The sequence below is a fragment of the Hibiscus syriacus genome, unplaced genomic scaffold (genome assembly GCF_006381635.1).
Source record: "Hibiscus syriacus cultivar Baekdansim isolate YM2019G1 unplaced genomic scaffold, ASM638163v2 tig00113156_pilon, whole genome shotgun sequence".
In the NCBI taxonomy this organism is placed as follows: domain Eukaryota; kingdom Viridiplantae; phylum Streptophyta; class Magnoliopsida; order Malvales; family Malvaceae; genus Hibiscus; species Hibiscus syriacus.
In genome coordinates this window covers 229,567-251,066 of record NW_024063446.1, presented here as the reverse complement: position 1 = coordinate 251,066, position 21,500 = coordinate 229,567, and the positions used below count along the sequence as shown (strand labels likewise).

Genomic DNA, 21,500 nt, shown 5'->3' with positions numbered 1-21,500 from the left:
TCACTAAACAGGTCGCATTACAATTTTATCATCTCGTATCGAATAAAATTTAAATCATAATCTCTAAAGTCGTCAACATTAACCATAGCAGCTTGAGGAGATTCCTTATTAATATTCTATGAATACTGCTCACAAACCCTAATTTTTGTTGGTATATGGCATTTGTCGGTGCAGAGTCTTGAGATCTTGGCATGTTGTTAATGGAAATTTCCTTTTCAAAAATTCGGATTCGACCGGCGTGTCACGGGCGAGCCATTTTGGTCTTCAAAATTCGGATTTAAATTTTCTTTTCGTATATACAATATATTTTATCACTACATTTAATATTAACCATTTTTTTACGAGGAATAACAGTTATTTTTATATTATATCTAAATATGGTTTACGTTCTTCCTTGATTGCATTGTGTTTTTATGATATAAGTACACAACGTGAAGATGCATGACAAATTTTATATTTCAATTACTAAAGACATTTCATATGTTGAGAAACAAAATGTAAATATAAAACATATGCATAAATTTATTCATTCAAACTTGATTTATTTAGCATCACTAAACTGATAAAGAAACAAGAAATAAAATAATACAGTATTTTCACGTCCTTTAGAGATACATAAATCTCTGAGAAAAACAAACTTGAAGAGAAGTAATAGACTTATTCATCATCAACTCCCGCAAGGAAATTAAAGAACAACGTTGCCAAAAGAAAACACTAATTTATTGTAAACAATAGAAACCAAAAGAAGATTTGATTAATGTGAAAAGATTTTGAGATGCTTTGAAATCAGCTCTGGTTTGAGTATTAATTTTAATAAATCGTGCCTTGTGGGTGTGGGAGTGGATGATGGTATGGTTAATTTCCTGGCTAGTTGTTGTGGTTGCAAGGTGGGTAGCCTCCCGTTTGTTTATTTGGGGATTCCTTTAGGGGCTGACCCACGTAAGGTGGTAACGTGGGCTCCGGTTATTGAGAGGTTTCGTGCTAAACTAACCGGGTGGAAGTGTAGAACTCTCTTTTGCGGGCAAAGTTGTTCTAATTAATGCAGTTTTGTCAGCTCTACTATTATACTATATGTCTCTTTTCGAAATTCCGAAAATGGTGATTAAGAAAATTGAATCAATTCGGAGGAGCTTCCTATGGGGTTATTCGGAAGGGAAAAAGAAATTGGCTCGAGTGTGCTGGAGGAGAGTGTGTTTGTCGCGGCATAAAGGTGGTGCAGGGGTAATTAATTTGCAGGCAAAAAATCAGGCTCTATTGGAGAAATGGGGTTGGAGGTTTACTTCAGAAAGGAAGGCTTTATGGAGAAGGATTATTAATTCGAAGTATGGTAGTTTGAATGAGTCGTGGAATGCTTCAAAGCTGAAAAAAAGTGTCTACGGTTTGGCGTGGGATTGTGAAGAACTGGGCTAGTGTGAATGTGAATAAGTGGATGAACAATGACAATTTGCGTTGGATTGTGGGCGATGGTAAAATGGTGTTGTTTTGGTTAGATATTTGGTGTGGAGATAAGCCGTTAAACTCTTGAGTTTCCTAGATTGTTTCGCCTGGCAGCTGTAAAAGGATTTCTGTGGCTGAATTGGCAGTCAATGGGGAGCTTTGTTTGATTCATTTGGAGGGGATCTTTACTAGGAATCTGCTGGATAGAGAAAAGGCAATGTTGGACGTCCTAAAAGAGCAAACTCATGACATGGTTTTGAAGCGAGATGTTTTTCCATGCTTTTCCGATTGGTCTCCGCGGGACGATAAGGTTGTTATTTTTAGTGTTGAACGGGCAGGTTGTGATGGGGTTCTCCATGTTAGTAATGGTTCAATTAGAGCAGTTTTCACGAATAATGTTCAGGTTGCTGCTCCAGACCATGTAAAGTTGGGTGTTTTCCTGTTAGCGTTGAAGGTTTTTGTGGAAGCGGGACGTGTGGGAGAGGAAAAGTTGGTTGAGAAGACTGATTCTAAGTTGGTGCTAAATTGGATCGAGAATCTGCTTCATCGCCCGTGGAAGTTATGGCCAGCTTGTTTGGAGATCGATTCGTTGTCCAAGCGCATTGGGAAAATCAAGTTCTCTCTCATTGAGAGAAACTTTAGTCGGATGGCTGCTTGGCTAGCAGTGGACGGGATGTCGAGATCAAGTTTGTTCAAAGCCTGGTGGTAGTTGTAGTATTCTTTCACTGTGGGCTGGGAGATTGCATCTTTTGCTCAGTCTTTTGTCGTTGGTTCTTTTCTTTTTTTGTGAGCTGCTAAAGCTGCTAAGGAGATTGAAGATTTTCAAAGTACCAGTGTTCCTGCTGAGTGTTGGTGGAGGAACCATATAGGTATTCTTATGCTTTTCTGGCACTGTGCGAGTGTGCTCATTTCGTGTGGCCCCAGTCTTGGGTGAATTCCATAAGAGTATTAAAGAAGCTATGGTGTGAGTTGTTTTGTTAAAATTGTGCAAGGGGCTGTCTGTAGGTCTGGTATGTTGTATGTTTTCGTTTTGGGTGGAGTTTGTTGGTTTTCGTATCTGTTTATGCTTCTGGTTCGAATGTTTTGTCTCTTGTTGGTGTATTATTCCCTATTTAAGAGTACTCTTATGTTTGGCCCAAGACGTTAGCTCTGAGTGCAGTGCAAAGGCAGACGGCAGCTTCGAGGTCGGTGAGGCCTTGGATAAGGGAACAGCATGGCTGTACTGGGGTTGAACCAACGACGATGTTGAACAAGTTAAGCACATTAGCACATACACCTAACTTAAGGGCATCCCTGGGGCATCTGCCTCGTGCAGATGGAGTAGGGCTGGGGTTCGGGTTAGGCTTAGAGTTGGTGGGAGGGCAGGGGGTAGAAGCATTGTCGAGGGAAAAGAAGAGAATATTGAGTGCCAAAAGAAGGGCCGTGGAAGCTGATCTCTTTGAAGCCATCTCAAAAACCCTAGTTGCGATTGGCTTGCTTATAGTTAAAAGTAGGAGTGCTGAAGGATGGTGAATTTGGAGCGAAGGGGGAGGGGGTTTTATGGTGTGTTCAACAGGGCTAGTCGGTTGTTTTTTATATGTTAATCCAATTGTAGGGTATCACTTTTAGCCGCTAAACGCACTCACCTGGTATGCCTCACTATTATATCTTACTATCGAAATTCAGTTATTCTTTAACTTTTTTCTTGCCTTTCGCTTTGCTCATATCACGAGTTCGATCATGATCTACACAAGCATCCATACAAAACATATACAATTATAAATACAATGTTAGTATCATTACTAACATTTTTACAAAATAATAATACTCAAAATTACTATTATTTTCGAATTCTTTTAAAATTCATCTTAACTTTTTCTTTTTATTCATAATGGGCTCTTGTCATACATTATTCAATAAACACAATTAAGTCCAATAAAATTCCAGCATTTAATTTCCAACTCAATACCTCAACAATACCATAACTACCACTTAAATCATTAACTTTCTCAATATTCACCATTTTGATTTGAAGAATATGAGAAAGCAATATTCTGAGATTATTGATAATTACTGCTAACAAGCCTTAATTTTGTTGGCATATGGCATTAGTAGGAGAAAATTTTGTAGCTGGATTCGACGGGTGTGTCACGGGCGAGCTTAGAACCCATCATTTCATTCACACAACTATCCATATTAATGTAATAAAAAGGGTAAATTATACATTTAGAACCTAAACTATCATTTTATCTGTTTTAGTACCTAAACTTTCAATTTTTCTTAAAACCATATTTAACGTTTAATTTTTGTTTCATTTTAGTACCACTATCGTCAAAAACTTATTGCGTTTAATTCCTAATTTATCAGTTTTGGTTAGTTTTAATATCTAAACTTTTAATTTTTTCAAAACTTAACGTTAAATGTTGAATATATATATTAAAATGAAACAAAAACTAAATTTTAAGTTTACTTTTGAAAAAAAAAATTAAAATACTAAAATGGACAAAATTTGATAAATTTAATACTAAACACGTAATTTATCGTAATTAAAAATGAATTGGATTACATCTAAAAGATGACATGCATTTGATTTTGCAAACAAAACTCGTCAAACTTTTCACAATAATACTGCATACTTGAATTTAATATCTAAAAAAATTGAATGAAAGTGGAGAATGTTATCCGTAGGATAAAGCACTAACATGGCATAGAATACAATTATGTTATGCAAGCGTTTCGTTACATTTTAGAATCACAATAGCGAGTATAAAAAAAACTTCAATATAGACATCAATAATAGAATAGATAATTAATATAAATAAATTCAAATTTTAGAATCGATATATGTTCATCTTGAGTAAATTTTACATTCGTCACTACTGATGATTTATATATTATATTATATTATATTATATTAATTTTTGATATGTTTAATATCGTTGGTATTAAGATACCATTACTAAAAAAAGGAATAAGAGAGGGAAAAAAGATTTTGAGGTTGAAATGTAAGGTCAATAGTCAACTTGCAGTTGTCGTAAAAGAATCTTTGTTTCGAACACCAAAACAAACACTTCTTAGGACAAGAGCTCACGTGGGTAATAAAAACCTCACTTCCTATAGTCTCTGCGGTTTCACAGGTCCACCTTCGTTATTTCCACTCCTCTCTGTATCCCTCCATGTCCATTCCTTTTCATTCATGAAAGCTCCCCATGAAACCAAATTGAAGGCACGATTTTAGGAGAGAAAGAGAGTGGTTATGGCAAGCGGGTGGGTCAAATCTTTGCAGTGTAAATCCAGAGCTTTCGAAGATGTTCATCACCCAAACCCCAAGCGCTTGATATCCACTTCCAGCTGTAGATCACGTTCCCAGACCATCAAAGACGTTATCAGACCCGAACCCGGTTTAAGTAATCCTCCGCCACGGCCTCGGCGGAGCAGCTCTACCCGAACGCTGACCGAGTTACCCGAGGGTCATCCTTCGAGGAATGTCGTGGAGATTATTTTTCATACGAGTTGGAGTCCCGAGGCTTTCGCTGGTCGTATCGAGAAGGTTTTCAAGGTTCAAAGTTGGCCGAGGACGGTGACGCGGTTCGAGGAGTACCGGGAGACCGTCAAGGCTCGGTCCGGGTCTGGTTCGGGTGGCGAGGAGGATGCGAGGTGTGTGGCGGACGGGAACGAGGTCATGCGTTTCCGTTGTTTGGTTCCTACTTCGGGGGACTGTGGGATGAACGACGCGTGGATGTTTTCCGGCTGGAAGGATGCGGCGGTTTGCACGTACGCCGGGAGCGGCGTGGCGCACGAGAGCGCGGGAAGCGGGAGGGGGAGGAGGGCGATGTTGGTTTGCCGGGTTATTGCGGGTCGATTGTCGAAGCGAATCGGGTTCGGGTACGAATCGCTGATGGATGGGCGAGCTGGGTATGACTCGGTGAGTGGCGACAACGGCGAATTGCTTGTGTTCGATCCAAGAGCGGTGTTGCCTTGCTTTCTTGTTATCTACAAATTGTAAAAAGATATATATATATTTATTTTTTATTTATATGGATAAGGTTTTTTTTTATATATTTTGAATTGTAAAAAATATATGTTTCGCATACCTTTGTTTCCTTGTTCATGTCTAAAATTGCTGTAAACTCGTTAAAATACCCGATTCACCGTTTTAACTCGTTAGTTTATATGTGTCATAAATATATTATTATTAATGGTAAACTACATAAATAATTACATAACTATGGATTAAGTCATGAAATGTTTATATTTTTAAAATTATGATAAATATACCATTGAATTATTTAAATGAATTCAAAATGATCACACGATGTTAACATTTAATACAGGTGTTTACGTGGAAGTTAAAAAATTAGTATAATTAGGGCGGGTGTCCTTGTAAAGTTACTTATTTGTGGCACTGCCACCATGCTTTGTTTAGATTCTAGAATTAATCAATTTGAACACTAAGATTAACTTTAATTATTAATTATTAATTAAATCCTAATTTCAATTTAATTTAATAAATTTATTTCTCCAATCAAATTACGACACATGTTACAAATGTATGATTATAATTTGAATATTATATATATATCATTAATTATAATATAATGTATATTATAATTTGAATATTAAATTATTTTTAATGATTTCATATATATAATCATTAAAAAATAAATACGAAAATAGTAAATTTAGTTTAAAAATATTAAAATCTTAAATCAATTTTAAATAAACTATTAGATTAATTTTAATGATTTAAGTGTTGTCATTTTCTCAATTAATTTAATAATATGAAACATTAATTATATAATATTATTTATTAATTAATAAAAATTATCTGACTTCACCACGAGCACTCCCCAACATAAGTCGCGAACTTATGTATATCAAAGTACGTATAGGAAAGGAAGAAGATGATTGTGAAAGTATGCTTAAATTCATATTTTATTCGCTTGACATATGAAATATTTTCTCCATATAGGTCCTTATCTTTTGTACGTTTTACAGTTTAGTCACTCTCTTTACTCCTTCAAAGTCCTACCACACGGGTGTTCAAAACTAGGTACCAAGAATTTTTTGGTATCAAAATTTTGGCCCGTTTCCCGGCCCACTATATATGGGTAACCGTAAAACTCGAGTACCTGTATTTTCGGGTCACGAGTACCCGTTTTATAATTTTTTTTTATTTTTTAGAATTATATTATTTTTAAAAAATATATAGAAAATTTCTAAAATTTAAAATTTAAAGGTATAATATATATAATTCACACCAAAAGTTTAAAAGATCAAATTACATAATTGAAACAAATGTTAAAAAATAAAACAAAAATTATAATTAAATTTCAAATGTTTCAAAATTAAAATAAATATTTTAAAAAATATATAGAATGTTAATGTGAAATAATTTAAGAAATTAAGAATTTGGAATTGTATGGTGGCAAAATTTAAGAAATTAGGGATTTAGAATGTTAGAGTGAAATAATTTGAGAATCATAAATAAAAATTTAATATAAAATAAAAATAATAATATATATAATAAACCTGGTATTGGGTATGCGGGTACCCAGTTAAACAAAATTTTGTTATATTAAATTGAAATTAGGACCTAGTTAAAAATTAAGAATTAAAATCAATATTGGTGATCAAATTGATTAATTCTAAAATCTAAGGGATTTAATCTACAAACTTAATACATGACTAGAATAAAAGATTTTAAATTTAATACTCAAATCAAAGCATTAGACAAAATAAAAACAAAAAAAAATGATCAAATTGGATTAAATGAAAATCCAAGGAAACAAATCATATACATGTAGCGACCAAAATGGAAGAAAACAAATTAGAGTGACAGAGCTGCGGATACATAACTTTACAAGGACCCGCGCTCTAATTATACCAATCTTTTTAACTGCCACGTAAACATCCCGTTAAATGTTAACGTCGTGTGACTATTTTGAACCCATTTAAATAGTTTAGTGGTATATTTCTTACAATTTTGAAAATGATGGTCATTTCGCCACCTGACCCAGAGTTATGTGGTCATTTATGTAGTTTACCATTTTAACAGAGAATCATAATTTGATGGCCAATAATTTTAATTTCTAAAAGTTTAATGATTGAATTGATCTTTTAAATATAATTTAATCATTTATAATATACTTTACACTTCAAGTTATTATCAACTTTTGTCTTATTCTGATACTCATACAAATACATAATATGAGCAGATGAGGGAGAACTTTTTCTTATGGAACGTTGCAAATATATATATATATATATATATATATATATATTGGCTCAGTTAGGGTTTCGTCGAAATTATTTATGAAGATGAAGTAAATGTTATAGTATAAGATAAGGTGTCGGGAACAAATTGGGTCTTCCCTATTTTTTTATCTAATTGCAACGCCAAGACTTTTGAAATAAAAAGATAAAAAAATGTATTGTAGTCGTTGTACCTTTCTAAAATAAAAAGATGAAGTAAATATTATAGTATAAGATAAGGTGTCGGGAACAAATTGGGTATTCCCTATTTTTTTTATCTAATTGCAACGCCAAGACTTCTAAAATAAAAAGATAAGAAATTGGGTCTTCCCTATTTTGATATAATAACATATTTGATCTCTATTATTTACATATTCTTTTAATTTAGTCATACTTTTAACATAAAATATATATTTTTAAATTAAAAATAAATTTAAGATATTTTTAAATTAGGTTAATAAAAAAATATTTAATAAGTTAATACAAAAACATATTTCTTAAAGTTAATATATAAAAAATATTATGAATTTAAGTTAAGTATTTATATAATAAGGTACAAAATACATACATCATTTTATCTATTTCAAATCAAATATTGGTATTGGCTTAGTGGTTGAGTACGTGCTTGGTTTTTCAAGAGATTCATGTTTAAATCCTTTTAGCCCCAATTTATTTTGTTTTGTTTTGTTTCAACAGGAGGGTAACACATGTCATCCTCTTATTAGCGAAAAATAAGCATATCAAAGTAAAATAAAGTTAGTACTCCAATGAAATGGGGTAACATGACACGTATAAATGATAACACATGACATCACTCGACCGAAAGATTAAATATATTCTAAATCAAATAAGTTGAAAATCAACCTTCGTACAACATGAACAACTTTTTGAACAACACGAGCATTATTAAAAATAAGATAATCATATATAACAAGACGTTATTATAAGCTTAAAAATGAAATAAAATCAAAATCCCAACTTAAAAATCCAATTATATCCATGGTGATGACACGTGAACATTATTTATTAGCAGAATCATTTGAAAAAACCAATATAATTACAAGATTAAGAATGAAATAAAATCAAAATGAAATAAGTGCTTATGTTATAAAAATGATTTGATTGTTTCATAGTCAATAGACAAAATACTTGGAAAAGCTAGCAGCTCAGCAAACTTTGAACTTCAATTGTTAGGTAAAAGAGTTAAATAATTGATTAAATATGAATTAGGTGTAAATTAGATTTTTTTTCCTCTAAATTATCGGAGTTCAATTGAAACAAAATAATCTATACTATCAAAATCAATCACAGGTCCTTATACTGTTCAAAATTTAAAAATTTGAGATTCATTCAAACGATATCAGTTAAATTTTTATACCATATTTTATTATTAATTTGTATATAAATTATAGATGTTAGTTCATATTATTCATTTTGATCATTTTGAATCCATTAATTTTAAATTAAAAGGTATAAAAATCTGCATGAACCAACTTACCTCAGTGATTAAAAGAATCGTTGTTATTCTTATAGGTCACGTGTTCGAGCACCAGCGGCTGTAGTAAAGTGATAGAACGTTCATTGTCAAATGGTTGAGAATACTTAAAACATGTATTACTTTATAATCAACTTAGCTTAATAAAAAAAATAAAAAATTGAATTAATTAATATTTTAAAATTAAATTTTTTAATTTTTAATAATACAAAAGCTAATAACAAAAAGGGTAAATTGCAAATTTGGTAACTGAACTTTATTAACGGCTGAGTGACCAAAATAGGAGAGGAAGTAAAGCTAGTGACAAAAAAACATAATGTATTAAGTTTATCGAAGAAATTGAAAACTTTTAAATGTTAGTGACAAAAGAGTAAAGTTAGGTGATTAAATTTGTAATTTAGCCTAACAAGAATTCAAGCAGATAAACTTGGATTTGAACTCTTGATCCTATGCAAACTGAACCTTGAAAATAACGAACCATCAACAAATGGGTATTTGCCACGTGCCTTGAAACTGTTTCCAGCCCAGCAAAGAACAGTCAACTTGAATTGAATCGTAAAAATCTTGGGGTCATGGTGAAGCACTTTGCATGACTGACAAATGACTTTTAAGCCCCGTTTGGTTCACGTAATATCCTATTATCAAAGGAAAGAAATCCTTATTCTCTCATTTGATGGGCCGGTAATCTTATTTATGTTAATTTTTTATTAGTAACAGTGATTTTTTGGAGTATATTACCGAGAATGTGATTATCTCCATTTCCTTAGGTGTTGTTGGATTATCGACGTTTTGGATTAAAATGCCCTTAATTTTTTTTAAAAAAATTATCCTTATTCTGTCGTTGAATAATAAAAATTTCACGAAGGTTAAATTATAAATTTATCCTTAAACTATTTTAGATTTATAAAAAAAATTCATAATTATAATTTTATATGAAGTTCAGGAATTAAAATAAAATTTTATTCTTTCATTAAACGTATTTATCTTTTCAATTTTATAAAAAAATTATATAAATTTTATAAATTAAAATTAAAATTTAAATTAATTATAATAAAATTCAACTTGTTAAAAAATAAATATATAATAAGGATAATTTGATAAAATATACATTTTAATAATATTTTATTCCTTTAATCAAACACGATAATCTTTTATCCTTGTTAAACCAATCAAATATAAAATATAATATATCTAATAATTATATTCCTGATAATTTTTTATTTCTGTGTAATGTTTTATTTCGTTAACCAAACTCATTTTATAGGTACAAAAATACAAGGCTACCCATTGGAGTTTCCTCATATTTGGTTGCCAAAATCCCTACTTTATTTTTTCTTTCACTATTCGGACCTTCCAAAGATCTTCACCTAGAAACAAACCCCAACTGAATCCTCTGCTTCACTCTATTTTTGCTTAATTGATTCCCGAAATTTTATTTGTTTGAGTTTCTCTTCCTATTGCGTCCAAAAGATCATTGCTTTCTTCCTTTTGTTCATACGAGGTTTCAAAGCTTTGCCTTTCCCTCTCTCTACCGTTCATTTTCCAGCTATATTTTTAGCTTTTTCTGTTGTGAAGTTGGGTTTCTTTAGGTGTGTAAATGGCCAATGCATCGGGTTTTTTAACACCTTCGGCTCCGACCCTGAGGAGAAAGCTTCAGCCTTCAACAGGCGTTTCTCGATCTGGGTTTTGCTTCTCTGAAGGAATCTTTAGGAGGGTAGTGTGCTCAAGTGGCGTTGTAGGTGCTGGGACGCATGTTTCCCCTTCTCAATCTCGAGTACCCAAGTAAATTTCTCGTGCTTATATGGTTCTTATTTAATTCTAGTTTGGTTGATTATTTGCGTTTAATTTGGCTTTTGGGTATTGATTTAGGTATGATTATTGGTTCGGTTTTGATTTCCCAAATATATTTGTTATACACAATAAAATTGATAAATTATTGAGTTTTAATTTTATTGGGGTTTTGTGGTTTGCATGTTGTAGTTGTTGTGAAGTTCAAGGGTTAATGGTTCCTGCACACTAGCGAGAAGCACATGCATGTGCATCTGGAGATCCATGGGGGAGTTTAAATTGCAGAGTTTAGGTTCTCATTTGGTTGTGTTGCTCAGAAACTGTGATGCTTGCGTTAGGTGGATTATAATCCTGGCTCGAAAATTATTGATGAGCTGAAATTGCAAATCCACCTAGTGTATGCAAGGCAGCTCTGCATGTATCTATTAAACTCGGTGTGAGCAAGATGTTTACATTTCTATGCTCTAAGTGTTCTTAGCTGAATTAACTATTAATGAAACTCGGCATCCAACTTAAGAATGGTACTTCGAAATAATCATCAGCTTAGGATACTGCATGTGGCAGATCAAGAACAACTTATCGTATCGAGCTTGATACTGAAATAATGTATGTTGTTATCCATGTCTATATATGATATAGTAAAATTTGCTCTGGTTATGAAATAGGAATAGAGGAAATCACTAGTCGTTTTGAGTTTCCGCCATATGTATAAAGAAATCTCATTCTGAGCCTGACCCGTCGATAGTTTCACACTAGAAGCATTTTGTTTCTCTTATAATGGCGATGGAGAAGCCTTGCAGGACTTTGGGGTTAAGTTGAAGTAAAATGCTTACATTGCAATCCCCTTTGACATTGAAATTTCCTAATTTATCGTGTCAAACGATTACACCTGTAGTGGTATTTATTGTGTGCTTCAAATCTAGTCCGGCTTTCAGAATTGAGATGCTGGTTCACTTTATTTTTTTTTCATACTTGTTTAACATCGAAAGATGATGATTTTCCTGATGTACGTTCTACTTTCCAATTTTACTGCTGGAAAATACAGGCTTGTCAGTAAAGGCTGCAAGCTAGTTGGTTGTGGATCAGCGGTGCCATCTCTTTCAGTTTCCAATGATGATCTTGCAAAAATTGTCGATACTTCTGATGAATGGATATCTGTCCGCACTGGAATACGTAACCGACGGGTTATTTCAGGTTGGAACATAGTCTAATGCATAACAGTGCAATTGTAGAATATTATCTTTTGTCGGCATTTCCTACTTGTATCAAACTTCCATTGATGTGATAAAAATCCCTAGCTTAAAGCTTGTGGCATATTTTTCTTTTTTACGAAACATTGAAGCTTACATTTTCTCTCTTTTATTTGCCATCCTTGTATCTTTGTGGAGGAAATAACAATTAAATGTTGCTCTTACAGGAAAGGAAAGTTTAAGAAACCTGGCGGTTGAAGCGGCAAGGAAAGCCCTTAAAATGGCAGATGTTGAACCTGATGATCTCGACCTGATCCTGATGTGCACATCTACTCCGGAAGATATTTTCGGTGATGCTCCCAAGGTATGGAGGAACGGGTCAATATTAATCATGGAATCTTTTAAGGATGCTTTAATAAAATAGCAATTTTTATGATTTGTTCTCTCTCTGAGCTACATCTAGATGTCTAAAATCTACTATTGCATGCTTCTATTATATGCATTTTTTTAAGACTGCTTCTAAATATTCTGAACATAAAGAGAGAATTGAAAAGTGAGATGTCTCGGATTTATCTTCACAAACTTGTTTGTTTTGATTACCACATATGATCATACGTTTTTTGTATTATAAGAACTTGAGTACTGCATGCATGCTTTGTGCTTCACTGTATTCGAGAAAATTTGTTGATATTAGTAGATTCTATATTGGTCTCAAAACTTCTTTTGGTTCACCTTTTTGGGTTTCATTAGGGGTTTCCGTGAATTTTTTGTGTGGTGGGAACTCATGCGAAGTAGTATAACTACATGAAGATTACAAACTTAGTAACATACATGAATTATGGTTGAAGAATAGGGATTTGACCTGAGATTTTGATTTTATGTTTAGGCATTCCCTTTGAGAGGGAAGTAACTGATGTTCTAGTGATTTTCATGAACGTTGTAGCTGATTTTATCAAGTGTTGCTGAAAATACCACTTTTAGAACATGGTTTGGTTTGGAGTCTTTAGATAACTGTTTGGTTAGCATAATTCAAGAAGATGTTGATTTTCCATGAGCTTCACTTGTCTTCAGTTTTGTATGTGGGTCTTGATGCTGCTACGTGCTTATTTAGACAGTGGTTGTGTATGCTTTACGGATCACTAATTTTTGTGTTTTGGCAACCTTATTTATGTCGTAAGGTCCAAGAGAGCTCGGCTGCACAAAATCTCAACTAGCGCATGATATTACTGCGGCATGTAGTGGATTTGTGCTGGGTCTGTTCTCAGCTTCTTGCTTCGGGTAATGAATTTGTTCACTTTATCGAACTCTTAAACCAAGCCGTTAATGTGGTTTGGAATAAAACTTTTACCTTTGTGAATTACAGGAGGTGGCTTGCGTAATGTTTAGTAATTGGAGCTGATGTTCTTTCTCGATTTGTTGATTGGGCCGACAGAGGAACATGCATTCTCTTTGGGGATGCTGCTGGTGCTGTCGTAGTTCAGGTAACACACTAATACCATCTTTTTATAAGTCCACTCTTGTCTATACGAGGCAATGTCGAGTTTTTATCAGTTCACTCTTTCTCAAGTTAGCTTATTTATTAAGCTCTATGAGATTCGGTAAATGGTTTCTTCCGAAGAAATAGTTACCATGTACATCTCTTCTGCTATGGAATGTGATATCATTCACTGATCCAGATACAAACGATTCTGCAGGTCTGTGATTCTGAGGAGGATGGTTTATTAAGCTTTGATTTGCATAGTGATGGTGAAGGTGCAAGGTATGTGCTTCTCTTTTTGCGGATTTTTTTTAAATATTATATTGCTTCTTTTGAGCAATTTGACTGAGCTGTCGCACGATGTTTCAGACATCTCGGTGCCCCCATAAATGACAACGAAATCAATGATCTGTTGGGTTCTAATGGTTCGGCATTAGAATTCCCTCCAAAAAGGTCCTCTTATACCTGCGTACAGATGAATGGTAAAGAAGTCTTTCGCTTTGCTGTCCGATGTGTGCCGCAATCAATTGAGTCTGCCTTGGAAAAAGCAGACCTCAAAGCATCGGACGTTGACTGGTTACTGCTCCATCAGGTATATATATATATATATATCATTTAGATGTACAAAGATGGTATACATTTTACTTTCATTAAAATGTCGTGCCATTTACTTGGCCTGCTGGCCTAACCGGGTCCCCGAACACTCCAATATTACTGGTGCCAAGATTTGTCCTTCATTACAGTTGGGAAAATATAAATGTTGATCATGCCATGAACCGTGACAAATAAAGCCATAGCGATTGGAATTTCGATAAACTGTGGCCTACTGGTTCACATATATGATAGCCGAGGACAGTATTCTGAATAATATCTTCCTTTGATTTAGAGACCAGAAAAATCTAACTAGAATTTGTTTAATGCAGGCAAACCAGAGGATTATCGATGCAGTTGCAACACGTCTAGAATTCCCACCGGAAAAGGTCATATCAAATCTGGCTAATTATGGCAATACAAGTGCTGCATCCATTCCTTTGGCATTGGACGAAGCTGTTCGAAACGGGAAGGTGAAGCCAGGCCACACGATTGCGGCTTCAGGTTTCGGTGCAGGTCTAACTTGGGGTTCTGCCGTTATCAGATGGGGATGAAAAACTGCCTTGCTGCTACATTAACCAATTAGAAAGAAAAGACTAAGTTCTCGCAAAGAGCTGCAATCGAGGTCCTGGCTCCCCAATCGAAAACTCTCGCCGATAATGCGATTTTGTGCCTGCATAATATCGACCGGCTCCATTTTGTCCGGACGAAATTGGTTTATTGTAGTTGGCACTGCAAATAAATTCTCTTTTTAATTCGTGTTTTTTTTTAACTCATAATTTAAATTCCTCTTTTATGACACCATAATGAGCATTGTACTAGTAAATCCCTAGACTCAAAACATAGGCTTGAGTGTAAAACAGCAGCATTTGCTTGAGTTTTTTAAATCAGAAACAGTATGAAAATGTCTTCATCATAAAGTGCTTTTCTTTTTTTGGATATGTTTCTATTAGTTGGATATATTCAAATGGTTTGGAGCATCCAAAAGATTGTTAATATTTCCAAGCCATAAATTCAAAGCTATGAGAAGAACACTCTTGGGGAGAGTCAATAACTACCCTTACCAGCTAAAACAACAGCAGCAATCATATAATCTCTTATCAAATCACCACCGACATGGACCTTACGTTACACGAGGCTTCCAAGATGCTCCACTCCGGCATTAAACCAGACGACTACTCCCTAGTTCACTTGGTTCGGGTCTCGACTGATCTGGGTCTTGACTCTTACTGCTCACAGCTTCATTACTACGTTTTAAAATCTGGGTTTGTCGCCACCAATGCGTTTGTTTCTAACGCTTTGATGAGGTATTATTGGCGAATCGACTCTCTATGTGAAGTGTTGAAAATTTTAAAGACACATGGGCTGCTAATGAATTAGCAGCTAGCTGCCTTGAAAAAAAATGGGAAAGTGCATTTTTTAGTCATTTGCAATTTATGGTATTTACAAGATTAGCCATTAAGTTTCAACTATAAATACCCTAGCTCATTTAGTTTCAAAATCATCTTAAAATCTTCTAGTTCTCTCTCAAGTGTGTTGTGTAAACACCTGTAAATTTTCTCTTAGTAAAAGATCTACAGTAGCCCGGAGACGTAAGTACAATTGGCTGAACTCCGTTATCAATTTCGGGTATTTTTTTCCGCTTTTATTTCGCATTCTCACTAATCTGGTTATAGGGAAATTACTCGTACTCGGTTTATTTTCTAACAACTGGTAATCAGAGCTTTTGGTTGTGAATTTTGTCAATTTTCTGCGAGGTTACTATTCATCACTATTCATATGAATAGTGAATTTCGTGAATAGTGAAATTCAGTCGGCGATACGAGTTTGTAGACGGAGGTGTTCTAATACACGGCGGTTCGCAGAAATTGTCAGAAACGATCCAAACGAAGCCAGATTCGAGTGGGAGCGATGACTGCAGACGAAAGGAAGGTGAAAATTGAAAAGTTTAATGGTGCGGACTTTGGCTTTTGGAAGATGCAGATTGAAGATTTTCTTTACCAGAAAAATCTATATCAACCTATTTCAGGAAAGCAACCAGAGGGCATGAAGAATGAAGACTGGGCTCTTCTCGACAGACAAGCCCTCGGAGTTATCCGACTGACGTTATCCCGCAATGTTGCTTTCAACATAGCAAAGGAAAAGACCACGGCGGTCTTATGATGGCTCTTTCCAGTATGTATGAGAAGCCATCAGCCTCAAACAAAGTTCATTTGATGAGGGATTATTCAATTTGCGGATGACGGAAGGGGCATCGGTGGCACAACACCTAAATGAATCAACACAATCACAACCCAGTTGAGTTTAGTGGAAATTGAATTCGATGATGAAGTTCGAGCTTTAATTCTCTTATCATCTCTACCAAACAGTTGGAATGCTACTGTTACAGCAGTCAGCAGCTCGTCGGGAAACAGCAAATTGAAATTCGACGATGTTCGGGATCTGGTATTGAGTGAAGAAATTCGACGGAGAGAATCGGGTGAAGCATCAACCTCCTTAGCCTTGCACACGGAGTCTAGAGGAAGAACTTCATAAAGAAATTCAAATCATGGCAGATCAAAATCCAGAATGGGCAAATCAAGAACAGGAAAAAGATTTTACCTGTTATAATTGTGGCAAGAAAGGTCACTTTAAAAGAGATTGCCGAGTACTGAAGAAAGATACCGGTGCACAGGAATCTACCAACGTGACAGAGGAGACAGGTGATGCCATGATTCTAAGTGTCAACAGTCCGATTGAATCATGGATCTTGGATTCAGGAGCATCTTTCCACTCCACCCCGTACCAAGAAATCATGGAGAACTATGTCAGTGGTGATTTTGGGAAGGTTCATCTAGTTGATGATGAAACCTTGAAGATCGTCGAAAAAGGAGACATCCGACTAAAGTTGCCAAACCAGACCACCTGGACGCTGAAAGGAGTAAGACATATTCATGGCCTCAAAAGAAATCTGATTTCTGTAGGACAGCTTGATGGAGAAGGATATAGCACAACTTTTTCAGGCTGTGAATGGAAGATTACCAAAGGAGCACTCGTCATTGCTCGTGGTAAGAAGACTGGTACTCTCTATGTAACCTCAAATTTAGAGAATATCATTGCTGCAGCAGATGCTAATGGAAAATCAAACCTATGGCACCAAAGGCTTGGCCATATGAGCGAGAAAGGGATGAAGACACTTTTGTCAAAAGGGAAGCTGCCAGATCTAAAGAATGTAGATGTCGGACTATGCGAGGATTGCATCTTTGGCAAACAAAAGAAAGTCAGTTTTGCAAAGATTGGCAAGACACCCAAGGCAGAAAGGTTAGAATTGGTTCATACTGATGTATGGGAACCATCCCCAGTTCCATCTCTTGCAGGCTCACTATATTATGTCACCTTCATCGATGATTCAACAAGGAAGGTGTGGGTTTATTTTCTGAAGAAGAAATCAGAAGTCTTCGATATCTTCAGAAAATGGAAGGCCATGGTGGAAAATGAGACTGGTTTGAAAGTCAAGCGGTTGAGGTCTGATAATGGAGGAGAATATAGAGACAGTAGATTCAGAGATTTCTGCGCAAATAATGGGATCAAGATGGAGACAACAGTTCCCATAACACCGCAGCAGAATGGCGTAGCAGAGCGCATGAATAGAACTCTGAATGAACGTGCCAGAAGCATGAGGATACATGCCGGATTGCCCAAATTTCTATAGGCTGAAGCTATCAACACTGCAGCTTACCTGATCAACTGTGTACCCTCAGTTCCTTTGGATGGCGGAATACCAGAGGAAGCTTGGAGCAAGAAAGAAATAAACCTTTCACACTTAAGAGTGTTTGGTTGTATTTCTTATGTACACATAAACTCTGCTGAAAGAAGTAAACTTGATGCCAAGTCCAACAAATGCGTCTTTGTTGGTTACGGTGGTGATGAGTTCGGTTACCGGTTTTGGGACTACGAAAATCGAAAGATCATCAGAAGCAGAGACGTCATTTTCAATGAAAATGTGATGTACAAAGACAGGTCAACAGCAGAATCAAGTAATACCGAAGCTGAAACAAAGGAATTTGCTGAGTTCGAGGAGATTTCTGGAAATGATGTTCAGATCAGTCCTGAAGCAGTTCAAGAGGAAGAACCAGGCACACCAGAACTGAGACGCTCCTCCAGAATTCCTAAACTAACCCAACGGTATTCGCCTTCTTTGCACTACTTGTTGCTGACTGACAATGGTGGACCAGAGTGCTATGATGAAGCGATACAGGTGGATGATTCAATCAAGTGGGAGTCTTCCATGAAAGATGAGATGGACTCGCTTATGTCAAATCAGACGTGGGAATTAGCTGAATTACCACCAGGCAAGAAACCGCTCCATAACAAGTGGATTTACAGGATCAAAGAAGAGCACGATGGGAGAAAACTCTACAAAGCAAGATTGGTTGTCAAAGGCTTTCAGCAAAAAGAAGGTATTGACTACAATGAAATTTTCTCTCCAGTTGTAAAACTGTCTACAATCAGACTGATGTTGAAAATTGTAGCTGCAGAGAATTTACATCTTGAGCAGTTAGATGTAAAGACAGCTTTCCTTCGTGGTGATTTGGAGGAAGAAATCTATATGAGGCAGCCAGAAGGCTTCATAGAGGCAGGCAAGAAAAACCTGGTATGCAGGTTGAAGAAGAGCTTGTATGGTTTAAAACAAGCTCCTAGACAGTGGTACAAGAAGTTCGATAGTTTCATGGGTAGCAGTGGTTTTACCAGATGACAAGCAGATCATTGTTGCTACATCAAGAGGTTCGACAACAGCTTCATTATTTTATTATTGTACGTTGATGACATGCTCGTTGCAGGCTCAGACATGCAAGAGATTATACACTTGAAGCAAAAATTGTCGAAGCAGTTTGCTATGAAAGATCTGGGCGCTGCAAAGCAGATTCTTGGGATGACGATCAAGAGAGACACAAATTCGGGGACTTTGATGTTATCACAGGCTGAGTACATCAACAAAGTACTCTCCAGGTTCAACATGCAAGATGCTAAACCAGTAAGTACACCTTTAGGTTTTCATTTCAGACTCTCCAAAGAATAGTCACCAAAGACGGAGGAAGAACGTGCACACATGGTGAAGGTGCCATATGCCTCAGCAATTGGAAGTCTGATGTATGCCATGGTTTGTACCAGACCAGATATTGCTCGAGCAGTGAGAGCTGTTAGCAGGTACATGAATAATCCAGGCAAAATACACTGGGAAACAGTCAAATGGATCCTCAGATATCTGCGAGGTACCACAAACAAAGCACTTTGTTTCAAAGGTGGAGATACGATACTGACAGGCTATGTAGATGCTGACTTAGCCAGAAATGTTGACATCAGAAGGAGCACTACAGGGTATGTCTATACTCTAGGAGGAACCCCAGTGAGTTGGGTTTCTCAACTACAGAAGATAGTTGCTCTCTCCACAACCGAAGCATAATATGTCGCTGTTACGGAAGCCAGCAAGGAGATGGTCTGGCTCCAAAGTTTCTTGGAAGAGTTAGGCAAGAAACAAGAAAACAATGTCTTGTATTGCGACAGTCAAAGTGTTATCCATCTAGCGAAGAATCCGTCTTTTCATTTCAGGACGAAGCACATACAATTGCGATATCATTTTATCTGGTCTCTTCTGGAAGATGAGATTTTGAAACTTGAAAAGATCAGTGGAGCTCAAAATCCGGCAGACATGTTGACAAAGACGGTGACCACGGAAAAACTGAAGTTGTGTTCAGCTTCAGTTGGCATGCTAGAGTAATAAAACTAGAAATGATGCTGCATCGATCGAGGTCTGAAGACAGATTAAAATCAGTCTTCAAGTGGGAGATTGTTGAAAATTATAAAGGCACATGGGCTGCTAATGAATTAGCAGCCGGCTGCCTTGAAAAAGAATGGGAAAGTGCATTTTTTAGTCCTTTGCAATTTATGGTATTTACAAGATTAGCCCTTAAGTTTCAACTATAAATACCCTAGCTCATTTAGCTTCAAAATCATCCCAAAATCTTCTAGTTCTCTCTCAAGTGTGTTGTGTAAACACCTGTAAATTTTTCTTAGTAAAAGATCTGCAACAGCCCGGAGACGTAAGCACAATTGGTTGAACTCCGTTATCAATTTTGGGTATTATTTTTCCGCTTTTATTTCGCATTCTCACTAATTTGGTTATAGGGAAATTACTCGTACTCGGTTTATTTCCTAACATGAAGCGGGTAAACTGTTTGTTGAAATGCTCGACGGAGTGTCATTTCTTGGAACTCTATAATTTATGCGCATGTTCAAACTGGGAAGTTCCGTAAAGCTTTGGGTTTGTTTCTTGAGCTTCATAGGTCCGAAATTTGTTGCAATGAGTACTCGTTTTGTGGTCAGCTGGATTTTTGCATTTAGGCAAGTCAATTCACTCCAGCGTTTTGAAGTTTGGCTTTGAATGTGCAATTGTTGTTGGGAATTGCTTGATTGATTCGTATGTAAATGCGGGGCTGTGGGCGACGCCAATTTGGTTTTTGACAGCATGATGATAAGGATATTATTTCGTGGAATTCGGTTTTAGCGGCCTGTGCTAATAATGGAAACCTTGAGCAAGCCTTTAGTGTATGGAGTGAAATGCCGGTCCGTGATACTATATCTTACAATGAATTGATCAGTGGCATTGCTCAGTTCGGAAACATAGATGATGCGATCGGTATTTTACTCGATACACTGAGTCCAAATTCAGCTACATGGTCTTCGATTCTGACCGGATATGTTAATCGAAACCGACCACGGGATGCTCTCCGGTTTTTCAATAAAATGCACTCCAATGATGTTCAAATGGACAATTCTCATTTTCAATCATCCTAAGCGGAATTGCAGGTCTCTCATTTTCAATAAAGCGTGGTTTGGATACATCTGTTGTTGTGGGAAGTGCTCTCATTGACATGTACTCCAAATGCGGGCACGCTAAGAACGCGGAGTCTATGTTCCGATCATTACCGAGAAAGAATTTGGTGACTTGGAATGCTATGATCTCCGGTTATGCTCACAACGGCGATTTGACGAAAGAGATCCAGCAGTTCGAGCAGCTCAAAACTCAAAGGGACTTGGAACCCGACTGGGTCACACAACGAGATGCCGCTTCAATCAAAGTTGATTGAATTAATTATGTTTATGTAATGATGTCTAACGTTTTTGTATACCATCAAAAATGGAGGGAGATGAGTGCAATGAGAAAGCTCACGAGGGACCAAAGAGTAATAAAAGAAACTGCTTGTAGTTGGATCGAAATGGAAAATGTCGAGTGATAAAAGAAGCTGCG

At 35.9% G+C, this 21,500-nt stretch overlaps 1 protein-coding gene and 2 pseudogenes across 1 annotated transcript; all 3 read left to right on the top strand.

The window, feature by feature from the left end:
• Positions 1-4,640: 4,640 nt before the first annotated feature.
• LOC120186012 lies at positions 4,641-5,422 on the top strand. The gene has a single exon (XM_039190080.1). The coding sequence runs from the start codon at positions 4,673-4,675 to the stop codon at positions 5,420-5,422; it is 750 nt and encodes a 249-aa protein (XP_039046011.1). The 5' UTR covers positions 4,641-4,672.
• A 5,016-nt stretch (positions 5,423-10,438) lies between these two features.
• LOC120186020 lies at positions 10,439-15,089 on the top strand (annotated as a pseudogene).
• Positions 15,090-15,328: 239 nt separating this feature from the next.
• LOC120185937 lies at positions 15,329-21,339 on the top strand (annotated as a pseudogene).
• Positions 21,340-21,500: the final 161 nt, after the last annotated feature.